Source organism: Betta splendens, chromosome 4, assembly GCF_900634795.4.
Source record: "Betta splendens chromosome 4, fBetSpl5.4, whole genome shotgun sequence".
Classification (NCBI taxonomy): domain Eukaryota; kingdom Metazoa; phylum Chordata; class Actinopteri; order Anabantiformes; family Osphronemidae; genus Betta; species Betta splendens.
Window position 1 is genome coordinate 24,086,887 of NC_040884.2, and position 24,804 is coordinate 24,111,690.

The 24,804-nt window shown below is 46.2% G+C and overlaps 3 protein-coding genes across 6 annotated transcripts; 2 read left to right on the forward strand and 1 right to left on the reverse strand.

Annotated features, from left to right (window-relative positions):
• The first annotated feature begins 128 nt into the window (after positions 1-128).
• tmem38a (transmembrane protein 38A) lies at positions 129-4,447 on the forward strand. Its single transcript, XM_029146368.3, has 6 exons — positions 129-596; positions 2,595-2,751; positions 2,843-3,027; positions 3,332-3,419; positions 3,514-3,631; positions 3,712-4,447. The coding sequence occupies exons 1-6, from the start codon at positions 473-475 to the stop codon at positions 3,910-3,912; spliced, it is 873 nt and encodes a 290-aa protein (XP_029002201.1). The 5' UTR covers positions 129-472; the 3' UTR covers positions 3,913-4,447.
• A 146-nt stretch (positions 4,448-4,593) lies between these two features.
• Positions 4,594-12,089, forward strand: comp (cartilage oligomeric matrix protein). 2 transcript variants are annotated; one of them, XM_029147199.3, is made up of 19 exons: positions 5,875-6,372; positions 7,395-7,468; positions 7,603-7,654; positions 7,736-7,884; positions 7,962-8,099; positions 8,209-8,286; positions 8,355-8,507; positions 8,593-8,697; positions 8,790-8,897; positions 8,967-9,126; positions 9,238-9,356; positions 9,429-9,481; positions 9,558-9,751; positions 9,819-9,997; positions 10,071-10,119; positions 10,192-10,388; positions 10,463-10,635; positions 10,739-10,878; positions 11,054-12,089. In XM_029147199.3, the coding sequence occupies exons 1-19, from the start codon at positions 6,306-6,308 to the stop codon at positions 11,110-11,112; spliced, it is 2,247 nt and encodes a 748-aa protein (XP_029003032.1). In that variant the 5' UTR covers positions 5,875-6,305; the 3' UTR covers positions 11,113-12,089. The 2 variants fall into 2 exon arrangements, with proteins under 2 accessions (XP_055364544.1, XP_029003032.1); XM_055508569.1 differs by having other exon boundaries at positions 4,594-6,372; positions 9,238-9,481.
• crtc1b (CREB regulated transcription coactivator 1b) lies at positions 11,809-24,535 on the reverse strand. Of its 3 annotated transcripts, none has more exons than XM_055508571.1 (14): positions 24,367-24,534; positions 22,436-22,552; positions 21,810-21,937; positions 21,294-21,353; positions 21,011-21,105; positions 20,341-20,411; positions 20,214-20,257; positions 19,828-20,051; positions 19,492-19,643; positions 19,035-19,268; positions 18,466-18,552; positions 17,100-17,186; positions 16,833-17,007; positions 11,809-16,718 (listed from the first exon to the last, which is right to left on the reverse strand). In XM_055508571.1, exons 1-14 carry the CDS (start codon positions 24,490-24,492, stop codon positions 16,507-16,509), a joined length of 1,812 nt encoding a protein of 603 aa, XP_055364546.1. In that variant the 5' UTR covers positions 24,493-24,534; the 3' UTR covers positions 11,809-16,506. The 3 variants fall into 3 exon arrangements, with proteins under 3 accessions (XP_055364546.1, XP_055364545.1, XP_055364547.1); XM_055508570.1 differs by having other exon boundaries at positions 20,341-20,426; XM_055508572.1 differs by lacking the exon at positions 22,436-22,552 and having other exon boundaries at positions 20,341-20,426; positions 24,367-24,535.
• Between the last annotated feature and the right edge of the window lie 269 nt (positions 24,536-24,804).

A 24,804-nucleotide genomic window follows, 5' to 3' on the forward strand; every position in this document is an offset into this window, starting at 1 on the left:
AAGGTGAATGCGCGGTGACATTGAATGTGTCAGCAGGATCTCATCCGAATACGAGTTGTTTTTAATCTAGGCACAAGACAATTTGTCCTTGTTAAACACACGTGTGTTCGTGTGGCTGCTTCTCGAGGCAACACTCTGACCTCCCGTCGCCTTGCGGCTCGGTAAAATATCGACGATGCGGATGGTGAAGGCAGGAAGCGTTTGTTGCAGCTGACGCGTGAACGCTCGTGCCGCCTCAGAAACGAAGCAGCTGGCGCGGAGCTCGGAGGAGGACGGTGATGATGATGATGCTGAGGCTGTGGAGATGAGTGGTATTAATAGGAGGCTTGAGTGTCACAGGCTTCCACTGCTGAGACCGGGGGGCTTGGTGGAGAGTCGGCGGACCGGGCTGGGGGGGCTTTCTGTCCACACTGCGCAGTTGGAATAATAAAAACAGCAAGAAGAAGGAGACAGGGATTCACCGAAAGACATCATGGACGTGCTGACAGTTCTGAACTTGGGCGATATTGCCCAGGCTTTCTCCAAAATGGGAATGTTTCCTGTGTTTGATCTCGCCTATTACATCGTGTCAATCCTCTACCTCAAGTACGAGCCAGGTCAGTGTGTTTCTCACTTTTCTAAATGAAATTAGATTCATTTCGAAAGATGAAGGGTGTTTTACACATGGCCACGTTCAAGCCCAAACGCTTTGTTATATTCTGCGTGTTGTCTGGCAGGTGCATCTGCAACAGACCTGTGCGTGAATGTGCATGTATTTATAGTCAGGACGTGTTTAGAACAGGACTTAAGAACCGCACACGAAAGAACCCAGAGGGATTAAAACTCCTGCACTTGTTTGAAATGAGAACGTGCACGCGCTGCTGCATTTTTGCATCAAACCGTGTCTATTTTCTGCACTCATACCCCTACATGGACTTTATGTTGCTCTTATCTTTCATAGGACCCCAGCCTTATAAAGCATGACCTGTTACATAAACTCCACATGCTCGATAGGAGGGAAGGTCTGCTCCTGCTGCAGCATGACCTCCTTTACGCTGCAGGAAGAGGTTTGAGATTAAACCGCTCAGCTCTGACTAATGGCTGATATTTTCCAAGGTTTCCCTCATTTGAGCAGCAGCGTCTGAGGAGGATGAAACCTGAGAGAAGGCTCCTGCATTCCAGCGACTGGGGCAATAAATAGAAGCTCCTGAAATAGACAGTGTCCGGGGCCCGAAGCCCCTCTGCTGGAGCTGAATATGAAATAAGAGGAAGCCCAGGATGATGTTGCGATGATTGTTACTAAGACATGCAGTCTGCGGAGATTAGATTGATCATAATACTGTACAGTTAGAATTCTGTGTCATCATCTGGCTGCTTGGAACTTTGATTGGACAGATTTCAGAGGAACAGGTCTACATCCACTCTCCACAGTAGTAGTGCAGCTGTTGTTGACTGAGTTGTAACCATGAGGTTGGATGAGTTGAAATATTAGGTGAAGTACAAGAAGTCTGATCAGCTGAATGAACTGCCATGAGACTTTTTTAGTAAAGCACCCACTGTATGACTCTCCTACAGCTTGTTGGCTATTGCGTTGCATTGTGGTTAATGGAGTCACAACGATGTGGGTGTTGTTTTAATGTTAGAGGCAAAGTTTTCAGATAAACATACATTAGTTGTATTTCTCAGTAAATTAGAGGAGGTCAACAAACAGAGAGGGTTCATATCCTGGGTCATAGATTGTATCATTATTTCATCACACAACAGGCCGACGGTAGCATCTGACTTCACCTGTACAAGCATATCTCACTTTATATATCTCTCATTTTACAGTCAAATGACTCCTGGTGCTGCCGGAGGAAAGACGACCTGATATTTGACCTCCTCTACATGTGCCCCGCCAGAGTCACGTTTCACATGTTAGAGGAGCACATGAATGAGCTTTGGGGTCAGCTTGAGCAGAGGTCAAAGGTGAAGACAGGCCCGACGGCTACAAGCAGTTGAGCAGAATATATTTATAGGGAGGAGGTATTTCTTGGGGTCGGATTGCTTTCAGTCGCACAACGACACCCTCGCCCACCTGTCGTCGCGCACGTCTCAATTTACTGCGTCTCTAACAATGCTCCAACCGGTCCAGGTCTTCACCCACATTCACATTTACTGTATTTCTAAAAATCATATAGACACGCAAGTTTCAAACGCTTCAAGGCTTTGAAGCAACTTGTTGACTAGTTACTGGTCAGTTGAGCAGTTGAGTCAATATTAGGTTATGATAAGGAGGTTTGTTCATCAGGGCGTGAACTGGTCGTCTGCGTGTGGACAGATATAAAGACGCCTACGGGAGCCGCTGATAAGCGGTTGTGACAGTCATCACTGACTGTAGGAACAGGAAACGTTTTCACACTTCACATTGGTGGCAGTAATCCAGCAGTTTTCTAAAAATAAAAACAGATTATGTCAGGATGTCAGAGCTTCTACACCAGGGTTTAGACCACTTGGATCCGTGTGTAAGGACACGGATGACTGAATCCTGAGTTTATATTCAATATCCGCTACTTAACCAAAGAGCAGTCCCCACACACCGGTGGGCCTCTCTCACCCTCTGTCTTGCCTTGCAGGCTCGGTGGAGGTCTCCCGCAGGAGCCCCGTGGCCTCCTGGCTCTGTGCCATGCTCTACTGCTTCGGTAGTTACATCCTGGCTGACATCATGCTTGGACACAGCCCCGTCGACTACTTTCAACACAACAGCCACATCCTGCTGGCCTCCGCTGTGTGGTGAGAGCGGCCCACGGTGCAGCGGCGACTCGTCCTGAATGCGACGCTGTGGTCCATCGTAAACGTCAACCTTTCTCCACTGTTCTTGCAGGTACCTCATCTTCTACTGCCCCCTGAACCTCTTCTATAAGTGCGTGGCCTTCCTGCCCGTGAAGCTGGTGTTGGTCGCTCTGAAGGAAGTCGTCCGCACTCGTAAGATCGCAGCGGGAGTTCACCACGCGCACCACGCCTACCACCACGGCCTCTTCATCATGGTCATCGTCGGATACGTCAAAGGTCTGCTACACATGAACGAGGGGTCGCAAGGCGGGAACTCTGTTGTTCAGACCAGCAGGAGCAGTTTTAGGTTCACTAACAGACAAACCTACTGGTTAAGACTTGACCTCGTACTGATTTCTCAGCAGAGCGTTGCTGCAGTCACATGCATGAGAGCGGCTCTGGCTGCTGCCCTGTTGTGCTGCAGCTGTAACAGTCAGGCCCTGCAGGCGTCCTTGTTCCTAAAGGAGCCACAATAGAGCATTGACGCCGGACGCACACTTTTTTTGCCCTCATTTTCTCCACGGTCTATTTTTGTCCTCAGGGTCCGGAGTGGCTCTCATGTCCAACTTCGAGCAGCTGCTGCGCGGCGTGTGGAGGCCCGAGACCAACGAGATCCTCAACATGTCATTGTAGGTTCTCTGGCCCGGCGTGGACGGGGGTGCTGGCGTCTCCTCGGGGACACACCCGTGTGCAGTCGCTGACTTCAGGCTTTTGTCTCCGCAGCCCAACCAAAGCCAGTCTGTACGGCGCCATCCTCTTCGCGCTGCAGGAGGCTCACTGGCTGCCAGTGTCCAAGAGCGTCCTCATCCTGGCCTTCACCCTCTTCATGGCCACCAGCAAGGTGAGCGCCGCGTCCTGGTGGGTGCGGATGGCCCCGTCTATGTGCTGCGGGTCTACGTCTCTGTCTCTCTGCCCTCTCAGGTGGTGATGACCGCCCGACACTCCCACGGCTCCCCCTTCGCCCTCGTCGAGTCCTGGGTTTGCCACCTGCTGTTCGGTTCCCCTCTGGGTGCGTCGGAGGACGACCACCACCACGCCTCCGCCGCTCCGGCGTCACCGCTCAAAACCAAGGAGGAGCTGAGCGAAGGCGCTCGCAAGCGGAAGGTCAAGAAGGCCGAGTAGGAGGCCGCGCTGCCCCGGCGGACTGCATCTCTCTCACCCTCATGGCCTCCACGTGATGGGACGTCCCATTCCTTTAGAAGGGAAAAGGAGCAGTGTGATGTTTTTCCAAATAAGAGCCTGTCTCTCAGAGCAAAATGGTGCTTTCTGCATTTCTACATAGCACGAGGACTCTGTAACTCCTATGGCAAGTGTTTCCCACCTTACCCCAACCTGGACAACCAAAACCTATTCATGAGCTTGTAAACATCTGCATCTGTGTTCCACCGTGTGGTCCATGTCCGTAGGAGCTGCATGGTCATTTAGGACGTGGTCTTCTTCTCGCGTCACTAGTTGTGTTACCAGGTGTCAGTGGTTTGTTTACCTTTGGTGCACCAAACCTGATTTATTTACAGAAAGAAGCTACTTTTTAAAAAAGAAAATGATTCTGGCTCTGAAGAAGTTCCAATGTGAATAAAGCATTAAGTGAAAGACTTGTGACTTTTCACATTGAGACGAAGAGGAAAACGGTCTTTGAATAAAATCAAGAGAAACTGTGTTCATCTCTTCTAACTTCTAGAAAATGGAAAAATAAACAGAAATGTAAACCTTTCTGACAGAAGTAAAGCTGACAGAATGAATGTCTAGTCCGTAGTTCGGCGACAGGCAGAGGAGGAGGGAACTGAGCAAGAGCGAGTACAGGAGGGAAAACAGGTGATGATCTGAGGGTCAAATGAGACATCTAGTGACTGCACAGCAGAAATAGAAGATAAAGGCAAGTATTTGGGTTCTGTCCAAGTGAGATTTAGATTGTAACACACATTTTCTTCCAGGAAGAATATTTTTGTAATATTGCGCAATATGCTTGATTAAAACATTTCTGTAGTTTTAAACATAATTCTGAACTAAACTGACTATAACTCAGGGATGAGTTGTCAGATCTAGTTTAGATGCTCTGAAGCGACTATGAACATCAAACTCATGAGAGGACGGATCAAAGCACAAACAGGTGGAGTAAATGATAGAATCTTTAAGAGTCAAGTTGATGGGGAGAAACCTAATTCATGACTTGTACCAGGTACAGGGTTAATCACTGCTGGGCTTGGCAGCACACAATCCTGTCTGAAACAGAACCCGGCACAGTACAATACTAACAATCAGCAGCATGTCCATTCAGTCAGACTCCTTACAGGACGGAGGGGAAACAATAATCCGTCAGGGACGGAGGCAAACTGATGGAATAAATACACAAGCATTGAACAGACGCCAAGAGACCAGAACTGAGGAACATACTGAAAAACAGAACTAACAAAATAAAACATCGAGTCCGGCGAGCGGCCGGCATTAAACAGCAGGTTTGGAATCATGGAACAAGAGACACTGTGATATTAGTGTGTTCTCCACCAGGTCCGTCTCTGGTGTAACACTGTTCTTTTCAGTTGTAGACCTCCACCTTCCTTCCTTCCTAAATGATCTTGTAGTTGACGTGATGTGTCCTGTTAATTCTTTATCTTCAGACTGAGTGGTAACTGTGTAATTCAGGGTGCTTCATACCCAGCGCTGCAGGGTTCATCTTGCAGCCACCGTCACATCCTCTCAGACTGTCGCTATGCAAGCAATAAACGGTCACTAATGAAGTTTGCAGGAGGTTCCTCACACTCGACCTTTCACCGTCCTCACATTCCTCACAGCGGCAGAACACACCAGGGCTCTGCTGGAGCTCGCTCTGATGCCTCAGTTCAGGAGGGCGTCCAAACGTTGGAAGCATCTCTAAATGCATTTTGAAGATGACGTTGAACCTTAAGCCACAGAATGCGAAAGATTTTACCTGCACTACATTCAAACATGAAGCAGCTTAAAATAAAGGTAAAATTATCAGTAGGTAGATGGAGATATTGCAAAACCTCAAAACCTTTACTTTGAAATTCATGAATTTCAGGCACATCTGCTGAACCCATTAAGACACACACACACACACACACACACACACACACACACACACACACACACACACACACACACACACACACACACACACACACACACACACACACACGCACGCCAAGTTTGTAGTTTAAAACATGATAAACAAAGAAAAGGAAAATGGAACACCAAGTTATTGCTAACCTATTATTCAAATAACCATTTTTACTCCCACCGTGCAGAGGTAGTAAAGCGCAGTTTTTGAAGACACACACATGCTGCTGCACTTCTGTACCAAAGGGTGAATCGTGTTGTGCAATCAGACCCCCATTCTCCTTTCTCCATCGTGAGGGAAGGGGACGTTGGACACAGGGAGGGATTTAAAACCGGGCCGGGGGCAGCACAGGTTTGCAGGAGGAGCCCTGTTCCTGAGCCGAGGGAAGAGAAGACGGGCAGAGCATCGTGCTGGAGCTGAGCGAGCGCAGACGTTCAAAATGCTGAGGTTTGTGATGCTGACCTGCGCTCTCTGCATGGGAGGACGCGGCGCCGCTGGACAGAGAGGTGAGGGCACCGATTCTATTAAACACTCTAAACAGGATGAAGACTGGTCCACCAAGCAAATAGTGTTTGTGTTGGCAGTGACTTTATTTCAGTTAAATAAAAAGCAGTGATAATGGAAATTCAAAAACATCCTGTACATTGATTCTTATTTACTGAATATATTTGCACCTGTGTTTTGCTGTGTAAAAATCCCTGGTGATGGTGTTGGTTCTGTGCCTCTGTGCTGTGGAAGTCACTGCTAATGAGAATAACAGGTACAGCTCCTCTGGGGGAGGGAGGGATGAGAGAGGGTCGCAGGCCTTTAGCCCCTGCGATGTGGTTTGGCACATGGGCCGCTATCATAAGTCCATGAGAAGAGAATCGATGCCCTTTCAGCTGCATTTGTCCACGTTTTCATGCCTGCAAGCGCTTGCATACTTTGACCATGTCTCCCAGGGAGTCGAACAGCACTTTTAAGGGGACAGAATGGTTGAAAAACAGAGGCGCCTGCAGATCGTAGCTCCGATCAGCATCTAGCGACTCCCAGAACATCGTGTATGATTCCATCTCTGGAAAATCAATTTAGCCCCAGAAATCACAACGCTGAGCGAATGCGTGGGCTGTGAGGCCTGCGGTGGATGAGGAATGCACGAGACATCAGCAGGCCACCGTGTTGTAAGAGGATGCCCCCCCACCCCCACCTCCACCGCCTCGCCACATGAGCAAAGCAGTTGTTTCATATGGGTACAGCAGCTACGCCTCTGACGTCCCCGCACTGGAAACTCCTCTCGCTTTGCATGCGCCTTGAGATTCTGTCCATTAAAACCAAAAGCTGATGAGGCTCAACCATGAGATGCTTCACTTACTGCCTAGTACGTGAAGACTCCTCTCACTTTGAACAAGGATTCCTCCGATTCCATGTTCCCAGCCTCCCGTTTTCCACAGGTGGCGGTAAAACCCCTTCACCTGGGTTCGTCTGATCCAGCTCCCAGATGACAGTTCTGCTGGCATTTCATTTGTTTTTCCTCCCTTTCTCGTTCCAGACGGAGAAATCATCAGTCAGATCAAACTGACCAACCTCGCCCTGGCTGAGATTAAGGAGTTCCTCAAACAACAGGTAAAACACTTTCACGCCTTCTGAAACCATATCTTCACAGTGTTTCTATTCTATTTACTTACATTTTATTGGAAGCCACATTAAACATATAATGATCAAAAATTCACTCACACTTGAATGATCGTGTTTTCCAGATTAAGGAAATAGTCTTCCTGAAGAACACGGTGATGGAGTGTGAAGCCTGTGGTGAGTAACTGTCAGGCAGCGGTGACACCAGCTCTCTCTGCATCCGGACCCATGGCGGCGCTGCCCTCTCTCTCTCCTCAGGCATGGGGGGGCTGCCGCCTCGCCCGTCCTGCGTGCCCAACCCCTGCCACCCGGGCGTGGCCTGCACCGTGACGCCCCAGGGAGCCCAGTGTGGAGCCTGTCCCGACGGCACCGAGGGCAACGGCACCCACTGCGCCGACGTGGACGAGGTAAGAGCGCACACAGCTCAGGGGGGCGTTGAGTGGCGCCGCCGGCCTGCGTTCTAACTGGGCTCTGTGTCTGGCAGTGCTCGGTGGGGCCGTGTCACATGGGGGTGCGCTGCATCAACACGTCCCCGGGCTTTCGCTGCGGTTCCTGTCCTGCCGGATTCACGGGCCCCCAGGTGCAGGGCGTCGGCCTCGCCTACGCCACGGCCCACAAACAGGTCAGCGCCGACGACCCCGACCATTACCACACCACCACCACCAGTATGACCAGTATGGGGACTGTTTCGAGCCTCTCTGTTGGACGTTCCGTGTGTTTGTCCCGATCAGGTGTGTAAGGACATCAACGAGTGTGAGGGCCCCAACAGCGGAGGTTGCGTGGAGAACTCTGTCTGCATGAACACCCCCGTGAGTAAAGGTCGCGCATCGGCATGACTTCTGCTCAGAGCAGAAACGCTTCATCTGTGCTCCTGCAGGGCTCGTACAGGTGTGGCGCCTGTAAGACAGGCTACGTGGGTGACCAGAAACAGGGCTGTAAACCTGAGCGGGCGTGCGGGAACGGACAGCCCAACCCCTGCCACGCCAGCGCAGACTGCATCGTCCATCGGGAGGGGACCATCGAGTGTCAGGTCACAGCAATTCTAACGTTGACTGGTTCTGTGGGATCAGGGTGTGAGGCTGTTTAAACGAGCCAGCGCTTGTGCCCGGTCACAGTGTGGAGTGGGCTGGGCTGGAAACGGCTACGTCTGCGGCCCCGACGTGGACATCGACGGCTTCCCCGACGACAAACTGGACTGTGCCGAGAGAAACTGCAACAAGGTGAGTGCACGTCACACCTGCGATGCAAAAGCAGAGCGGCAGCAGGTTGAATCTGTTCTCTCCTCAGCAACTGTCCTCTTCTCTGCCTTCAGGATAATTGTTACAGCGTTCCCAACTCCGGTCAAGAAGACGCAGACAGCGATGGAATCGGAGATGCCTGCGACGAGGATGCCGACGGAGACGGGATCCTAAACACCCAGGTCTGTGAGCAAAGAGCACGGAGATGATGCAAAGGGCGGACGTCGGTCTGAACCCGAGCCTCTCCCCAGGATAACTGTGTACTGGTGCCCAACGTGGACCAGAGGAACATTGATGAGGACGACTTCGGAGACGCGTGCGACAACTGCCGTGCTGTAAAAAACAACGACCAGAAGGACACGGACGTGGACAAATTTGGCGATGAGTGTGATGAAGACATCGATGGTGATGGTCAGTATTGTGAAGTTTGTGGCCAGTGGTTGATTCAAGATGATTCATTTTGAGGAACCATCGTAGTCGCATTGCCAAAGCTGCATTCACAGACGTGCGACTTCACCTCAGGAATCCTCAATCACCTGGACAACTGCAAGAGGGTTCCCAACGCTGACCAGAAGGATCGAGACGGAGACAAAGTGGGCGACGTCTGCGACAGCTGCCCTTACGTCCCCAACCCCGACCAGGTGAAAGGCCGCACGCAGTCACGTCAGGACTCCTGTGCCGAGCACCATGTGATTCCTTTATTCCCGTTTCAGACGGACGTGGACAACGACCTGATCGGAGACCCCTGCGACACCAACAAGGACAGGTGACGCCACCAACAGACCCTGATCATCCGTGTTCCTCTACTACGCTATCTCATCCGCGCCCCCTCTCCCGTGCAGTGACGGAGACGGTCACCAGGACTCCCGGGACAACTGCCCCGCCGTCATCAACAGCTCGCAGCTGGACACCGACAAGGACGGCAAAGGGGACGAGTGCGACGACGACGACGACGACGACGGCGTCCCGGACCTGCTGCCGCCGGGCCCTGACAACTGCCGGCTGATCCCCAACCCTCTGCAGGAGGACTGGGACGGTGGGTGACGCTCCGCGCGGGTCCAGCGCCGTGTGTGCTTAATCAGACGCCCTTCGTGTCCCTCCAGGCGACGGCGTGGGAAACGTGTGCGAGAGAGATTTCGACAACGACACTATTGTCGACACCATCGACGTCTGCCCAGAAAACGCAGAGGTCACGCTCACCGACTTCAGGGCGTATCAGACGGTTGTTTTGGACCCAGAGGGGGACGCACAGATCGACCCCAACTGGGTGGTGCTGAACCAGGTCAAGTCCGTTCCAGTTTTGTTGATGATGATCTGAATAAACTCTCCGCTAAATCCGCTCGTTGCTTGTGCAGGGAAGAGAGATCGTCCAGACTATGAACAGCGATCCTGGTTTGGCTGTTGGTGAGAACTCTGATGGAAACAGCTGGTTAGCTTAGCATCGCGCAGACGTCCATTGAAACGTGTCTCCCGCAGGTTACACTGCTTTTAGCGGTGTGGACTTCGAAGGGACGTTTCACGTGAACACAGTGACGGATGACGACTACGCAGGATTCATCTTCGGCTACCAGGACAGCTCCAGTTTCTACGTGGTGATGTGGAAGCAGGTGGAGCAGATCTACTGGCAGGCCAACCCGTTCAGAGCCGTGGCAGAGCCCGGCATCCAGCTGAAGGTAGCGTCCCCTCCACCAGTACCAATGTGTTGCTGCAGAATGACAAAGACCGGCTGACGCCTTGTTGGGACCAGGCCGTCAAGTCCGACACGGGTCCAGGGGAGAACCTGAGGAACGCGCTGTGGCACACCGGCGACACCAGCGACCAGGTGAAGCTCCTGTGGAAAGACGCCCGCAACGTCGGCTGGAAGGACAAGACCTCGTACCGCTGGTTCCTGCAACACCGGCCCGCGGACGGCTACATCAGGTCCTGACCCACAGACGCTCTCCACCCACACGGGAAAACACATGCTAACACGCGTACCTTTGTTGACGCTGGGCGTGTCCTCCTGCTCCTTTCTGGTCTCTAGAGTTCGTTTCTACGAGGGCCCCAAGATGGTGGCCGACACAGGCGTCATCATCGACGCCACCATGAGAGGAGGCCGACTGGGAGTGTTCTGCTTCAGCCAGGAGAACATCATCTGGGCCAACCTGCGATATCGCTGCAATGGTGAGCAAAGTGTCAGAGAGCTTTAGGAAGCAGGAAGTGGGTGTAAATAAGATTCATGATTTGATTTTACGTTATTTTTACAGTGATGATGGGTGAAGTGCTCCATGTTCAGTATGTTTCCTTGAGCCCTTGGGTTCGGACTAACCTGTGATTTTTCCGCTGCCTCCTTTTCCAGACACTCTTCCTGAGGACTTCGACACCTACAGAGCCCAGCAGGTCGAGCTGGTTGCCTGAGCTGAGCTGAGAGGATTCTGGAAAGAATTTCCAACGCAAAAATAAAATCCAGCGTTTAATGTAGACTTCATCTGTGAATTATCTTCAGTCCATAAATGATTCATATGCAGACTCCAGGCTATACACACACTCCTGGGGGTACAAGTGTTAAACTGTATCTGTTTAAATTTCAGTGAAAATGTGAAATTATTTAGTATCAAGATGTAAGCAACGCAAATAATGTGAAGGAAGAAACTATCTGAAAGCACTGTCACAAATGAATAAATGCCAATTTTCCCAGAGTAATGTAAAGCTCCTCTCCACCTGTGGTGTGATGTGATAGGTTATATGTAGACAGCTGATTGGGCACTTCCACACAGAGTTGATTCCAGTCTAAAATATTATTATTATTATTATTAATATTATAAACAGAACTATAAACCAGATGACTAACAGACGGGACTTCAAATGCAACAGCTTTTAGTGGAAATCAACATTCTGAACATTTCACAAGCATGCACATATTCAAAATAATCTTTTCAAATTTGCATTTGAAAATACAGGTTACAAAATAGGAACGATAGCAAAGACAGTATACAACAGGTTTGAAAGGTCATGCACGTCCACAGCAACACGCTGCGATGTTGTAAAATCACACCCAGTTTGTTTTCCTCCGTCAGACTTATTCTGCAAATCAAGACTATGTGCAGAGAAAAATCTGTCTTCCACATTCAATTTAATTGACTTTCATGTCATAAACAAATGGTCACATAAGGAGAATCACATGGCAACAAATAAATAACTACAGATCTTTTACTACAATTTACAGGACAACAGTGATATAATGCTATTCTCACTATAAGCTTTAAGTGGAACTGAAATTGCGTGTTTCCAGAACCTTTTACACATTTCTGTAAATGATGTTGTTTTGAAAAGAAAATTTATTAAAGGGACATTTTCTTAAGAATAAAACACTGCAAACAAGCAGTAAATACTGAGCAGCAACTCTTTCCATTTGTTCTGGGACTGAGAAGACACCTCTGAATACAGCACACAGGTTTTGTTACGTTTGGGGCAAATTCATCATTGTTTCTTTTGATGCAGCATAAACGTAGGCTGTGAAAAAAATTAACTCCAAATAAATGCACAAGAAAAGCAGGAGAGTGGTGAAGCAGACTGAAAAATGACAAAGGATTAGCATGAAGGAAATGTATTACTTTGTCATGTTTAATTAATGGACCACAAATTGTTGTTCACTAACTAGAAGGTTGTGCTGCCTGAACTGTAACTCTTTGCTTGTGTTACCGTTGCTGTCGTACACAGTTACATGTTACTGTATTATTTCCATTCATGGCTTCAGTCCACAACAATACTGATTAGTGAACTTGTGTTGCTGCAGGTGACAGATCTCTGGTAGTGGCAGTAACTACTGGCAGAATCTACTGTATCTAGTGTCACTGCTTTAATGGTGACTTTCAACTGGGGGGAAAATGACCAACACAAATTACATTCGGACCGGCGTTCCTTTCCAACGTGTGAGCCAAAGCTGCACTGGAATAAGCCCTTTCTAGTTTTGCATCCCCTAGAATCTCCACAGAGAAAAGAAAACGAGACAAGCCAACATATAGCTTAGAAAGGAAAATAGAGAATTCATCTTTTCTTTGACACGAAAATATCTCCGAAGTTTACATCTGGTGTGAAACAGTCAGCATTCACATTGGGCAGAACAGTCCCTGCTCAAAAGCCAGGAAGTCACAAATAAAGTGCCAAGCAACTAGTGGACTAAACATTGCACAAAAGAAAACTAAGTGAGGAACACTGTACCCAGGCCAGACCGTGACAGAATAGGCAAACGACAAACTATCATATCTGATGTCTTAAAACATACTCCACTTCAGCATAGCAAGATCAGAGTTCTGTACATGGGTTATAATCAGCTCTATCATGTCATGCAGCTGACTGCCTGATGCAGCAGCTTCAGAGGATCCAAGTCCACAAAAGCAAAGGATCAGTGCACGTGCCAATTTCTGCAAGACAGAACCTGCTGCGGTTTTTCTCCAGAGATCAGAGAGGCTGTGCTGACGGACGGGAGGGAGGGGGCCGGATCAACTGCAGGTTCTTTTAGTACGAGGCTCGACTGTTTACAACCGCACCCCAGATGCTACAGCAGGAACGAGAAGGAGCGGAACAAGCAACAGTCTGATTTTTCTTAGAGGGGGAGAAGAGACAACTGAGGAGACAGCATTAGTCTGGTCCAGCTGTGCCGGGACCAAAATCATTTGGCAACAGGCTAAAACTAGGACACTGTCACAAGAAATACATTCTTATATCATTCAGAGTAGCGTTATACAGAGATGGAGGTAACAGGTCACTTAACAGGAGTTAACTGTTGCACAGGAGAAACCCATACATGCATCCCTCTAGACTTTGTGATATTATGTTACACAAATCAAACCAGCAGAGCTATAGAAGGCCTTCATGTCGAGGTTTTGACCGTCAGTCATGCATTTTGTTTCAGCTATAGCGTATGTACAACGTCAGAGTGAATGGAGCCAGCAGGACCCAGGAAAGGAAAGCAACATCACCGACATTACTGGCACCAAAACCACTGTTCGGCTCAAACACAAAACGTATTTCAGGAGCAGGAACCTTTGGAAATGGAGAGAATGTGTTTTATACATCTACGTTGTGACTTAAAGGAAAAATCCCACACATCTGATACACAAAATCAACATCTGAGACACTGTTGTGCAGCTCTGGGCCCAGGATAAATGTGCACATATTTTTTAGCAACTGCAATCGAGCCGACTTATGACCAATAAATCATGTCTGACATCAGTTCCCTTAGGATTTGAGGATTTTTTCGCTAGAGCAAAAACAGTCAAACAGGACGAAATTCACTGTAGAAGAGGCAGAGGTACAGTTTATATATGTTAAAGTTATAAAATATGTATGAGTCATTATACATTAAAATGATTTTTTAAAGTAAAGCTAGATTTATGCTTCTTGGTTGAGGTGATCCACTGGCTTAAAAATGAATAGTTCAGCATACGATTTCGCTCACTGATTGTCATAGCACCGCTGCACGGATAGCTGTCAAATTTTAAGGGAAATAACAGATGTTTAGTCATATTTTTCCATGAATGCAGAAATATAATGTAAATATAATTATCTGAGTTCATTGTTTCTATACAGCAATAAGGAGTCTAAGAATTGTGGGCGCTGTGACACCAAGCTCTGAGAGGGATGAGACGTTTAGCACGCCGTCCTCTCACTGCATCGTCACTGGCCAAATTTGTGCATGTACCAGCGTAAATAACAGGCAGCCGCTCTCATATCCATCTGTCCGTAAAGTAAAAAAAACATTTCCCTTACAAGACAACGTCAGAAGTATAAATCCAGCTAAATAACAAATGTGTTGAAAACAAGAAAATATCAGAGGTGGGTTTTTCCTTTAAGGGTCTTTTTTTGTCTCGGTTGCATAGGAATCACAGATCTGTTGAAGACGAACAAAACCTTGGATGGAGAAGTACAGCAGACAAACACCTGTTTACCTGAAACAAACAGTACAACAGCAGAGGTGTGCAGTAAACCAAACGTGATTCCTTCAACCACCGCAGGCTTTAAAGTCTGTCCCCGTCGGCGCGTAAGGTGAGTAAGTGATTAGTCTGTCTGTACACAAACGTTACACAACACCATAAGAGGTCCCATGGACGGACCCGCACTCAGGGAAACTCTGACAAAAAGCCAGGACAGATGGGAGTTCAGCAAAACACACCAAACCCCTGTAAACACATCTCTGCTAAGAAGATGCTGTAAACACTTTGAAACTCTTCAGCATCCCTGACTGTTGGACAGTTAAGGTTCAATGTACGCAAAGGTGTCGATTTTAAAACTACAAGAAAAACATTATATATATAAATTTGATCTTTCTTTAACTGAGCCACAGGGACCTGTACACTTTAGAAGTCGTAGTATATGACACCCACTCTACATGATATATGGTAATTCACCAAACAAGCATTTAGCAGCTTGTACTGTAGTTACAGTTTACACCAATACTTTGTGGTACTGCCATTAACAAGTCAGTAGCGTTTTGTTAGAGCTTCCCTGTTCGGAGCAAAAAGCCTCCCCATAATTGCGCTCCTTCTCCAACACATCACCGATCTAATCGTATGTCTTGCTTTTTTTTGTCCCACTTAAAAAAATGACAATTTGGCTATAAACCGTACCGCTACAAAATACAGTACATTGATTTGTCAAACCTTACACAACATAACCACAAATATCACTGACTGAAGAATAGGTTCCTCTCAAATACAAGAAAATGTTACAGTAAGTTAAGAAAATATGTTGTCACATTAGACACTTAAGTAGAACAGTAGAATACTCATGTAAGGCAAAATCAGGTGAGTTCACAGTGACGACTTACAAAGATTTAAGATTTTTGAGTTTTAAAAACAGACTGGCTTTTCAGTGGCAGAAAGTCAATTTGGACGTGCTCCTTTGCGTTCTAGCTAAACCTCAAATTCTAGCGGAGTAAAACCAGCCCATTTCTGGAGCACGCAGCATTTGAGACATTCGACTGTTGGGCTGCAGCATCAGCAAACGGCACATCGAACACCAAAGAGCAACTATGGGGAGGTTTTGCACTCCTTCAATAACCAAGTAGCTTTACAAGCACATATATAAATATGTTAGTAATCAATAAATAAGACACAAATTACATCAGTGCAATTGTACACTATGCCTACAGAGAGCATTTTGGCATTAAATTTAAATTATAGGACAAAATATAAAATCTATAAATAAGAAATAAATACAACATATAAATACTTAAAAACATACATAAAATGATGAAAAACATTTGGTTGTTAAAAATAAAGCTTTGAGTGTGAAATAGAAAGCCGTTACGGCATCTTGGGGAAACCGCTCCATCTGATTGCACGTAGTAAAGCAGCTATTTGGTTCTTTTGAATTTATTTTTTTTTGTTTGACAGCTGTTAGAATGGGAACGGTTTAACCCAATGTCCCAGCAGCTTCCTGCTACAAGCAAATGAATAAATATTAACGTGGATATGAAAAGAAAAGAAAACAGTCAGATGTGCATTTTTGGAATATATGTGGCATGTAATGGTACACTGTAAACACAGCAGGCTAGCGAAAGCGCTGAGCGACCAATCTCATTCAAAATGACAGCAGCGCCATTCCCAGGAAGTCACTGTATATGTCCTTTTCCCTGTTATCTTTTGGTGGCGCATCGTTTCAAAGGGCTTCGCGGAGTCAAGGGCGAGGTCGGACAGCTGGACGGCCATGCAACGAGGGAGAGGGTTCATCCTGCCCTTTGTTTCTCTCCATTCACAACGTAGTGTGTTTTTTTTCCTTCTTGTTCCTGGCCACAGTCAGCGTCTTCAGTTACAGCCTGTCCATCCTGAACGTGTCCTCGGTGGCGGGGTCGGCCAGCACCATGTCAGGGTCGTTGAGCATGTGCAGTCCGTCCAGGGTGAGCGGGTCGATCTTTAGCTCGTCCAGAGGAAACTGAGAATCGGCGTCGAAGCTGACATCGCCCACGCCTGCCAGGGAATTGGTCAGCTCTTTGGAGAGGCTCGGCGGAGACTCACCTGTGACTGAAATATGAGCGCTTACATTATGTGGAAAGGCCAGGCACATCTTTACAGGTTTTGAGGTCATGGAGCTGTGGAGGCCGATCCAGAAGCAGGATGATGGTGTTTTATTCCTACCTGTTAGGATGATGTTGGGGATGTTGCCGTGACTGCTGTAGCCGAGCTGCTGAGAGTCCTGCAGGCTGCTGCCACTGAGGCCCATCATGGCTGCCTGCGTGTAGTTGAGGGTGGAGCAGTGGTTGTAAAGGCTGGTGGAGCTGATGGGGTTTTCAATCATGTTAAACTGCTCCAGCTAGAAACCACACAATTGTAGAGCAGTGTTAAATTAGTGACCAGAAGGAAATATTTCTGTCAGTGGTGCTATTGATTTGTGCGTTCTGTCACCTGGTGAGAAAGGGCGTTGGTCTGCCTCGATGCCAACTGCTGATCATAGAAGGAGTCGCCAAATATACTGCCCACCACCGGGATGTGCTGCGGGAAAAGCAGGCGACGACTACATTCAGAACAACTGGCAAGAAAACAGCAAAAAGTAACACACAGATAGGATGCGTCTGAAGGCAGGTTGTCCTGACATTGCAGAGGTGGGAAAAATAGGAAACACAAGCAGAAACACAGAATCACACTGAGCGGTGACCAAAGGAGAGAGCTTTCATAACCAAGGCGGGTGCAGGTAACAGACAAAAACAACAGGAGAAACAAAGACTGGAAAACTAAGGAGTGATTTGTTACTCAAAGTGAAACTAACAACTGTTTTTAATATGACAAAAACCACGTGAGAGCATGAACAGAAAGAAATGAGTGGTTAGAAGGTGGCAGGACTGTTCACGACAACTAAAGTACTTCTCATCTTACTCAACCTGAATGTTATATTAGTTATAGTCCTCATGACTGTTGGCCATGATGAGATTTACACACTACTGGTGATGCTGAGCTTTGGGAAGCATTAATTTCTGATCTAAGAAAAGACACAAACAGCTTTTCTTTACAAAAAGTTGCACAAGGCTCTTAAGTGAGACAAATACTGGAATGTCCAATCAGTATCATTTCAATAAGACCAGCACCACTAATCACAGAAATCACTGTGTTTGGCTTATTTTTAGTGGTGGAGTGCCTGGCCTGAGCACCCACTTACAATTACAATTACATTACAATTACACTGTTGTTGTTTTTTCATCCTCATTAAATAACTTCGTCGTTTCAAATTTTTCATTTTTAAATTCTGCATCCAAGGCCATTTTAATTATGTACAGTAAAAGCCAAAGCCTGTGGACTGCTCAGAATTATGATCAGGAAGCAAACCCGCTGGGGGAGCTCTGTGATTTGGATAAAACTATCATGTCCCTGTATCCATTTAGGAAAATGTGGTGTTTTCTGGTGTTTCAACAACACCAAATTTCCTATTTGTCCAGCTATGGTGGAAGATTGGATCGGTCTGTTTTGTATGCAGGTGTCTTGTAGGTCTGTGTAGAATGGGCATTTGATTATTTTGTTATTGTCAGGAATGTTCAATCAGTTAAACAAATACACAGCAACAAATCCTCAGGGCCTCTATCAACAAGCTATCGCCATGTTGTCGTGCACACAGTGAACGGTGACAGTTGTGATGAGGAGATGAATTATGTGGCTGTTGACAGTGAGTGGTTAACTGCTGATACAGACAGAGAAGCAGCCTAACTCATCTACAATTAGCTTTCCCCCAGGCACAAAGCCTATCCCCAGACAGCAGCTAGCTCGGTGGGTGGGCCCTTACTTGAGGCGAGCCGCCGGGGGAGAAGCCTTGATTGGAGACTGGGGAGGTTGGAGACTGTGTGGCTGGTGAGCCAGTCTGATTGCGATACTGTTGAAGGGAAGAGGGTTAGCTAGCACTAAGCTTCATGCCTGTCACACAGAAATCTCAAAAGACAGGATGTGAGCGAGCCAAGGACCTGCTCAGCAGGTGAGATATGTTAGCGGTTACTCCCACAAAGTGTGGGGTATATTTGTGGGTGGACATATCTGAAATACTTGGAAAGTACTTGGAATAGTACAATCTGTACTACTTCAGGTAAATGTTATATAAATATATATATATAATAAATATTTCTAAATAATAAACACATTTTAGTCAATCAATGCTGTAAGAGCACACAAAACGTCAACCAAACCCAAAAGAGCCTAACAGGCGTTAAAGCTAAAACAAATTACAGAAAATGTAAAGTAGCATATGGTCAGAATGAGCCGTCGGCTCTGAAGTACATACAAGCATCTTTCTCCGCTAATGTGGAGACATTAATTCACACAAGTAATATAATTATCCTTCGGCCGTTTCTGGGATATTACCGAGCTGATGCTCATGCTGGCGGTAGTCTGGCTGTCTGGAGAGGGGCTGCTGGCCGTGCCTGTACCAGTAGAGACCGGAGCTGGCAAAGTGATGAGCTGGATGCCTGGTGGCAGGGCCTGCTGCTGCTTCTGGAGGTCACTGAGGAGCTGAGCCTGGGCCTGAGGCGTCAGCTGGTTGAACAGGGGGTACTGAGAAAGCTGCTGCTCCAGGGTCAGTGCCTCTGTTGGCACAGACTGAGGAAAGATGCACAGAGACTAGCCCAAATGAGCGTGTATACTGAATTAACGTGCTGAGAGCAGAGAATCAGCTTTTCAACCTCATACTGACAAAATGTTTCTGAAAAGGGTATATTACATTTAATCACAATAAACCAGCTACACAGCAACTTGGCCGGGCTGACCACTCATTCTGTTCAGCCTGTGAAGCTTTAAACTCCAAACTGAATTTAGCCCTTACCTGTGTTATGTTAACAGGTGAAGACAGAGTGGGTGAGAGCTGCTGCGAGGACTGCTGGATATGAAGGTCAGAGGTGAGGGTGAGCGGCACCACAGGAGGTTGCCGGCGTTGTGCTGTTACAGTCATAGAGGGCTGAGAAGAGGTCGGGATTCCTAAGATGCAAAGAGATAATTGGTTTGTTCTTTGTATTAGACTTCCTTTTAAATAAAGTTTTTCCTTCCTCATTGTGCGGAGAGCTGTTATTGAATCTACTGTTTGACTAAATATGTCCCAACCCACGATTGCAGCAGCTATAAACAATGGATAATATGATTTCATTATAACAGTTGTTCTTACCATGGCTGGCAGCACTTATGCCCAGATGGGTGAGGTTGGTGGTCAGGCTGCCTGTGCTGTTGGATGAGCTGAGACTGGAGAAGGCCACGGTGTCCTCAGGGTCCAGAGGGGTGGACAGTGGGGGAGGGAACTGGATGTTGGTCAGATCAGGAAGTGAACCACCGGTGTTGTGTGCAGCTGGGAGGACTGATGGATTCAATTCCTGGTCTGGAGATGGAAATATACTAAAAAAAAAAAATAATTAAAATCCTGTCAGCCTGGCATCATAATAGCTGGATTTTCTTGACAGCTTTGTCAATTTCAATAATTGCAAGCAACTATTTAATCCTCATTTTTACATCATCTTAAAATGTACAGATTTATCAATTATTATTTAAGCCACTCACTTGATTCCTGGGACATCACATGTGTTGGGATTTGATGAATCATCCTGAGGGGGAAACAATAATGAGGTCCAAGTCTAGCATCACATAAAGTATACACCATGCACTTTGGTACTGGACCCATCAGTACCTTCTTGTCATCCCATAACTGCTTCTGCGCATCCTTGTCTCCGTTTGACTCTGGATTCTCTGTCCCAGGCACTGTTAGCAGCAGTACTAATTAGTGAAACAGCAAGACACAGTTGCTTGCTATGACAAAATACATAACAATTCAATCAGTTCAAAAAAATGAGTCATCAATATCCCAGCCAGTCATGCAGAATATAGTGCTGTGTACCCGCTTTCTGAGTGTCTAAAAATAGCAAGGTGACCACCACACAGACTGAGGATGTCAGCTTGTCTTGGCTTCATTATACACATGCACGCACAGTGAGTATGTATATAAATGTATTATATTTATATGTTATTCTCACACACACACACACACACACACACACACACACACACACACACACACACACACACACACACACACACACACACACACACACACACACACACACACACACACACACGCGTAAAAAGACATAAGCCACAGATAATCAGTGAATTATTGATCTCCCTCTGTAGATTAGCCTGGGCTAGCTTCCTCCAGAGATGTCACCTGCACTGCACTAGCAGACTGTGGTGCTTTGCTAAATGTCAGTGCTCCAACCTTTTGATGTCATTAGGTTTCTGTTTGCATTGGAGCATTAATTAATGAGCTCTGGTGAGCTTATTGTAAGTGAATCTTCTTGTACCTCGCTTGGGCTGCAGCTCCTGTGACCCCCCTGCAAAGACTTCCTGGGGTTTTGGATTCATGGCGCTCTGGTGTAAGGCAGAGTCTGAATTTGTCCTGTATAAAAAGATGAGATGTCAGCTACACTCAACGACACTCAAGTTTTCATCATATGCATATGGTTAAAGCTTCCCTCTTCTTCCTGGTTATTTTTTTAAACTTTAAACCAAAACAGTGACATAGTAATTAAGCCATGATTTGATTTTTGTAACAATGTGAGTTTGGTAAATGAAGACATGACTTACCTTCTCCAGCTAGTGTCTGGGGGTGGTGAGAGGTAAACTGAGCTGTAAGGACAGCTGTCAATGTGAATTTGGTTAAGATGAAAAAAAGCACAGGATGAAAAATCAATCACAACTAATTCTTACGTTCATGCCTCCTGGCTAATTCAACCAAACAGACCTGATGTGTAATAATTGACCACACACAAACAGGTGTCACTTGGATCCAATTACTTAGAAAAAGGATTCAGTCAATGTCTTGTTATCCACGGCTGGAACATATTTCCAGGAATAGTCCTGTCAACAGGGGTGTAACAACACACTGTCTCATATTGTATGGTTATATTTGGATCCCAGTACATGAAACAAACAATTCACCTCAATCTGTAGGACTAGGCAGCACTGAGAGAAGATATCTTCCCAGTACTACTTCTGTTGGGTTTGTACTGTATGTGTGTATTTATAACAGAAGTAAGCTAAAGCATGAAATGTAAACAAGGAATTTCAAAACAACCCTATCTCCATGGGCAGAAAAAGGATATCTGACGTCCATGTTTGTCTATTGACAGCGGGCGGCGGTGAGGGGAAGTGATGCGGCTCCGATCACGGTAAACACGGTCCACTAGCCCGTGGTGCCTGGTTGTCCGACTGGTATCCAGCACTGTGTTCTAGAGCGTGGAGCGATCAGACAAATGAGGCCAAGAAAGCGCAAGCCTTACACAAACTACAGAATAATGTTTTAGGATTAATGGTGCAAATGTGTTTATCTCAAAATGAATCAAGCCATGGGCCCCGGAAACTGATGCTTGAGTTGGCAAATGTACTTAAAGATGGAAAGCCATGACAAGCAATGATATATTTTAAAATTTAGAAACCAGAGTATAACTGGTCCTGTATGCGTTTTATTCCAACGTAGGCTTCCTTTAACTTCTGAAACAAAATGTAACCTAGTTGGCCTTGTTTTGGTCATTTGGGAACACTTTATTACACATATAACCTATACCAGGTCCACAGACTTCATAAATTGCTTTGCAAAGAATCATCAGTTTTCAGCCAATTATTCCCCAATACCCTACAGACAACTGCACCTGTGTATGTCCAATATGAGGGCTAACAGCTAAGTAAGGCACACTGGTCGAAAACAAACCGAGAGGCTATGGGCTCACCTGAAAAGGCAGGTCAATGTTGCCATTTCCAATCTGATTGACATTGGGCAGTGAGCCTCCATAGTACTGTCCACGATTCTGCCCTAGTTGCAAATACTGGGTCTTCTGTAACTGCAGCTGTGCAAAGTAAAATTGCATGAAAGCATGAGTGAATGACTGCTCTGACTCACAAAACAGTTGATGCTACAAACGAATGATGCCTGCCAGGCCACAGTGGTGAGATGAGAGATTAATGAATCCATTAACTGACAGAGAAAACATGATGAGAGACATGAGACCGATGAGGCAGGTGTGGATGCGTGATGAACAACTGAGAGGCAGGCAACATCTTTCACATAAAAATAAAAAAAAAACATTCACATTATCTTACGTGAATGGCACCTGACTGATAGCTGGAGTAATTATAGTCAGGTTCTGCATGTAGCACACCAGCTATTACATTAGTCACTAATTAGTTACACAATCATGCATGTCATTACAAACATAGGAGGCATTCTAGTACAGTTCCATTTTGCTAATGAAGTATAATAATACTCATGACAACCTGTACAAATGCAATGAAGTCATGTTTGAATGGCAACACACAAAAAACTGACAGAGACCACAACATTGGGCAGTTACATATTTTCTCCCTGCAGTAAATAACAGCACAGCAGAGATTTAGATTGGCCACACAGTCAGAGTGTGGTAAGAGGACATCACTTCCAGCAACAGGGCCAGAAATGAGTCTAAATGGTTCCTGGCAAAAAATATCAACTATTTGTGTGGTTAAGTCAGCTGAAAATACTAGTTTGAACATTTTAGTAATTAGATTATTGTTTTGGTAATTTTAACATATCAAATCTGCCTCTAAGAATTTGAACCACTGGCTTCCTGTTATTTACTGAACGCTGTCTTAATAAAATACTGTTCTTGCCATAATGTTTTAAACAAAAAATGTATAATAATAAAAGAGTGTCAGGGTCGCAAACTACTGCATTCATTTTAGTAGCATTATGAACCCACACATTGAATTTCTAACTATAAAAAACTAAAAATGCATCAAATCATTACAGATATTTCAGCATCTTTAAATCAGCTCCAAATTTTCAACCGTGATGTTTTCCTCTTCCGTCAGATAAACAAAACATAAGACAACTACACCGTCTGACGTAGAAGAGGCTTTTCTTTTCTACAACTTTCTAAAACAGCTTATAAATTTTGTGCCCAGCACGATTACCTGAGAAAATAATCCACATAATAAAAATAGTTTGCCTCAGTTGCGGAAGGTTCTCACGCGTCGTGTCTAGAAGGTAAGCGGGGTTACACTGATTTAACGGTAAGGTTACGTAAACAGACACAAAGGCAGAAGCTTCGGCTTTTGTACGAACCGATTGACCGGCGTTATGATTATTATTATTAAAAGCCGCTGGCTTATTTGCCGCGGAACTAACGTAACGAGTAACGGTAACGCTGAGCTGATAGTAAATGGGGAACGGGCACATTTGGGCAGGCTGGTGCTCAAAGCTAACTGACATCCATTATTCGTATTTTCTATTCTGTTCTATTCTAGTCTAATTTTCCTAAATCATTTGACTTTTCCGACACGTCATAGTGTCAATGCTGTTGTTGTTTGACTACATGTCATTGCCATTAAACTGACAGATGTGACTCAAATCCGCACAGACAGAGCACAGGTGTTTATTATTCACAGCAGCCACAAGCTAGCTGAGCTAGTGAGCGCTGCACACGGTTGTACTTAGCGCCAATGCAACCGTGCTAAATAGCAGAGGGAACCCGTCGTTTCTGGTGCGGAGCTCGTGCAGAGGAGGGCTGATGTTATTAACTTTAGCTACTTGGCATCCCAGCGTCCAGATTTCTCTCCGCAGCGTTCGTTATGTGCCAGCCAGCGATGCAACACAACGTAAACAGTCGCGGCGCGTCTCGCTTACCCGCGCAGCTCTGGTGATGTTCAGGTCTTTCATCACTTCTTCAAACGCAGCTGTCTCCTCCGCCTGCTTCTGATTATGCAAAGCGATTTTTTCGCTAAATTTGCGAGGATTATTAGAGGACGCCATCTTTCCCTCTTCTTCTCAATGGAATGTTACGTTACGCACCACGCCAAGGCCTCGTGCCGACGTCATCGCGCATAAAACGTGCCGGTTCGTTGCCAGTAACCCAGAGAGCGAAACCCGTTTATTATTATAAAGCCCAAACATGTTGGTGGGTTAATAAATGGGTTTATGGGTGTGTAGTCCATGATTCATACCTGGTACTAAACTAATCAGTAGTTTTTATAGGTCACATATTAGTCATAAATACTAAGAAATCAAATGTTATGCAGCATCAGACTCCACTAGCCCTCATAAGGGAAAACCCTGCAAACTGTT